Genomic DNA, 3,569 nt, shown 5'->3' with positions numbered 1-3,569 from the left:
TCTTCTGTTACCTACTTTGACTCATATCTTCGGTATACCTCAATACAAGACAAACACAGGAAAGGATATTCAACCAAAATTGGGCTATCGCCCTATCTAAGCAGGTTGACCCTATCCTCTACGGAAGTCATTTTTTTTATCTATTTCTTTCAGTTTCTGTGTCTATCGCTATCACCCTATTATCTCTCAATTGCCTATCCTTTATAGTAAAGTATAGATGAGGGGGAGTACCTTAGCAGTAGCTTCCAATACTTAAGATTGACCTCCTCGCGTTGGACTTAGTTGGAAAGGTAGGGCATGTCCCTTGCTTGCAAACTTCTTTAGTAAGGCGGTTTGGAGGCCCCATTCCTCACGTTTACCGTTGTCCCCAAGCTTTACTCTTTCAACACTTGTATACTTTCTAAAGAGTCAGGCATGCCCCTATCCCTGTCTCTTAAAGCCCTATCAGGCTTCCCCTTGTTTGCCAATTGAAGAAAGCCTTATATGGTCTCAAACAAGCGAGAAAAGCCCTATCTATCTTATTAGTCAAGCCTAAAGGTAAAGGCCCTGCAATCAAACTAAAGCGCTAACAAGCGACTGAAGTATACGTAACGAAGCATTAGAGCAACGGATTTCAGCTCAATCCATTGCTTGTTGCCCCTTATGGTATGGAGAACTGCTCAAGTTTCGCACAAGTTGCTTAATCCGTTGCTTTCGAGCCTACACTTGCTGGGTAGTGAAGTGGTCCGTGAAGGTTAAATAAGACTTGTGTTAAGCAAGCAGAGTAGTCAAGCCAGATAGGCAAAAAAGGCAAGAAGCTATTTTCGTTCGATCGACGGAATCCCTCGTACTTTCACTGCTGTGGGCCGGCTTTCATAAAGCACCTTTGGTCAGCAGCTACTATTGGGATGATAAAAATTTGATAATGAAACTTTTTAAGCAATGATCTTATCTATGTCATTTCTCTTGGCGCGATACAAAAGATGACTTTTGAGAGTCACTTAGCCCCTTGACTTCTTCTCTCAAAAAGACGCTATGCGGGCAAGTCAATCAAAGTAAGAGCGGGGAGGGGATGTTTATAGTTGTTGTAGTACAACTTTTCATTTCCTGTTCGGTCTTTCAATAAGTAGTCAGTTGCAGTCTAAGTAGCCTCGTAGTCAGACTTAACATTGATTGAAGCAGCTGTTGGAGAGAAGGCACCAGTCAGACCTGCAAGCACCGGGTAGTATGCAGCGGCAGTTTTTAATCATACAATGTGTACTCGTAGTCTTACTTTTAGCGGTAATCAGTTGTCCTCATTCTCCTCTTTGATGAATGTGGTATCGAGGTTCGGTTCATTTGGAACAAAAGAGGTAGGTCTTAGGGGAGACCATGTAAATGGTTGAATTGATGGTTTCGCTTCGATCTTTTTGACTGAACCTAAAGGAGACTTCGATCATTCAACTTTAGCTTCTGAAGGAATCATGTCACTTGAAATTCCGGAAAGTGAATCTTCTCTTTTAGATTCTAGCCTTGGTAGAACTTGTCTTTGATTGGGATTTCGGTTGAAAAGATGTTAGACCGGTTCCTCATGTGCCTAAGAAGCTGAGGCAATCCCGATTGAAGCAAATTCAATATTTTTCTACTAAATCTTTTTTATAGAAATAACACTCGATCAAAGGGGAGCATAAGCAAGTTCAGTGGTTGAAACCTCTGTAATCGATCGATGGGAACCTCAAAGCTGTCTGAGGCAAGAGCAAAGTCATATTAGGCACTGCCGCAGCATCAACTGGTACAAGGAAGAGGCACGATAGCGAAGAGAAATCTATCTCAATCTAAAAAAAGCATTGCATTGGGCATGCAACCCAAAAAGATCGAAAGACCGCTCGCTCGAAAAAAGGTCTTTTAGAGCCAGGTACCAGCCAAGCCCCCTTGATTCGGCAACAAGAGTTGGTTATGGAATAGTCTTTTGGTCGGCTTTCTCGTTCTTGAGCACTTTCTGGCCGGTGGGCTTTATAGCGGACCTGCTTTACTGACAGGGAGGATATGAAACAGATAGTTACGCTTGCCTTCACTTAGAAACTCTACGCCCCCTATTAGAGTAAGGCATGCTCTCGAAACTAGATTCACTCGTTCTTTTCTCCGGCGATTAACCTATTCTAGAGCAGTCTGGTGATTAGCCTATCCCGCACTACTTGAAGCCTTCGTAAACTCATTGTCGGGTTCTAGCGTAGTGGGGGTTGCTGCGAGGAGATCCTTGTGCCAGTGAAGATTGCTTTTAATGATCGGGAAATAATAAATACAAAAACCATTACTTTCTTTCCAACACTCCGGATAGGCGGAAGGATCTATGTCCATCCCCAACTTCCTTTCAATCCACATCGGAAAATTGAGGCTTCTCTACTGGGAGTCCTCAAAGGAGGAATAAGGCATACGCTGGTTCGATAAGCCAAGGAAAAATAACCGCCACTTGGTTTCGACACTCAAGCGACCCGCCCTGCTAAACATCGATGCAAAGGTTCTATTTCACTACCTCTATCTACCCAACTAGTCTTATTTGATTTGATCTAAAAAACCCAACCTGGAAACAGTATTTCCCCCAGAAAACCCTCTATCTCCAAGCCCCTTGTATAGGTTGGGCACGCTTGGATGCCCCTACTCCCAACAAGCAAGTTGCTGGTCGAGATCGTGGAACTATCACTCGAGAAGTCAGTAAGTTGGTCCTTGTTTGGTTATATAAAGATAATCATTCTTATTAGGTCAGGGGTGGGCCGACCATAGGTTCGAATCCTGCCACCTTTCTTGTGGATCATCCTGTGGTTACCGGATGATGGGAATAATAAAAGAAAATTTTAAATTAGCACGAAATGTCAATATATGAATTGTTTCATTATTCATTATTTCCGGGTCTTTTCGTTACATTCACTTACAACAAGAAACAACCACCAGCGTTTGGTGCAGCACTTGCATTTTGGTGCATTCTTCTTTCTTTCCTTGGTCTTTCGTTCCGTCATATTCCTAATAACTTATCCAATTACACCGTATTAACTGCTAATGCACCTTTCTTTTATCAAATCTCAGGGACATGGTCTAATCATGAGGGTAGTATTTTATCATGGTGTTGGATCCTAAGTTTTTATGGATTCCTTCTTTATTACCGGGGTCGACCCCAAAGCCATAATGTCTCAAAATGAGGAGGCCATAGAGAAACTATTTTTTATTCCTTTGTCTCGAACTTCGTGAAGAACTCCATCCTATCTCTCCCTCGTTACGAACAAAAAAGTAGGGCTGCACCCCAGTTGTACACTCCCTTCGTTCTACGAACCTTTGTTGATTCTGAGCTTCGTTCGCGAAGGAATCGGACTTTTGACGGGCCAGCCCTTTTTTATGTTTATGTGCCGCTTTACCCTGAAAGGAAAATGAGCTTTGCTCCTCTGGGCGCTAGGCTCTCCCGCGGTTCGCGAGAAAGAAAAAGGATGAGTCCTTTGTTGCATCTGGCACGAGATGATAAAGAGAGAGCTTCATCTATCGATGAACAGCGGATTGACGGAGCTCTTGGCATTGCTTTGTTTTTCTCTCCTTTCCTATCAGCGAGTTCCGACCCTTTTGTT

The 3,569-nt window shown here is 43.1% G+C and overlaps 1 protein-coding gene across 1 annotated transcript in view; it reads right to left on the bottom strand.

Annotated features, from left to right (window-relative positions):
• Window positions 1–3,361: 3,361 nt before the first annotated feature.
• LOC141680363 (uncharacterized) overlaps window positions 3,362–3,569 on the bottom strand; it is a 294-nt gene continuing 86 nt past the window's right edge. Inside the window, exon 1 of the mRNA XM_074486611.1 lies at window positions 3,362–3,569. This exon is cut by the window's right edge and continues 86 nt beyond it. Coding sequence (XP_074342712.1) covers window positions 3,362–3,569 — 208 coding nt within the window.

This window comes from Apium graveolens, chromosome 8 (assembly GCF_009905375.1).
Source record: "Apium graveolens cultivar Ventura chromosome 8, ASM990537v1, whole genome shotgun sequence".
NCBI classification, from domain to species: Eukaryota; Viridiplantae; Streptophyta; class Magnoliopsida; order Apiales; family Apiaceae; genus Apium; species Apium graveolens.
Note: the sequence above shows the minus strand (reverse complement) of the source record. Positions and strands in the feature narration are given on the sequence as shown.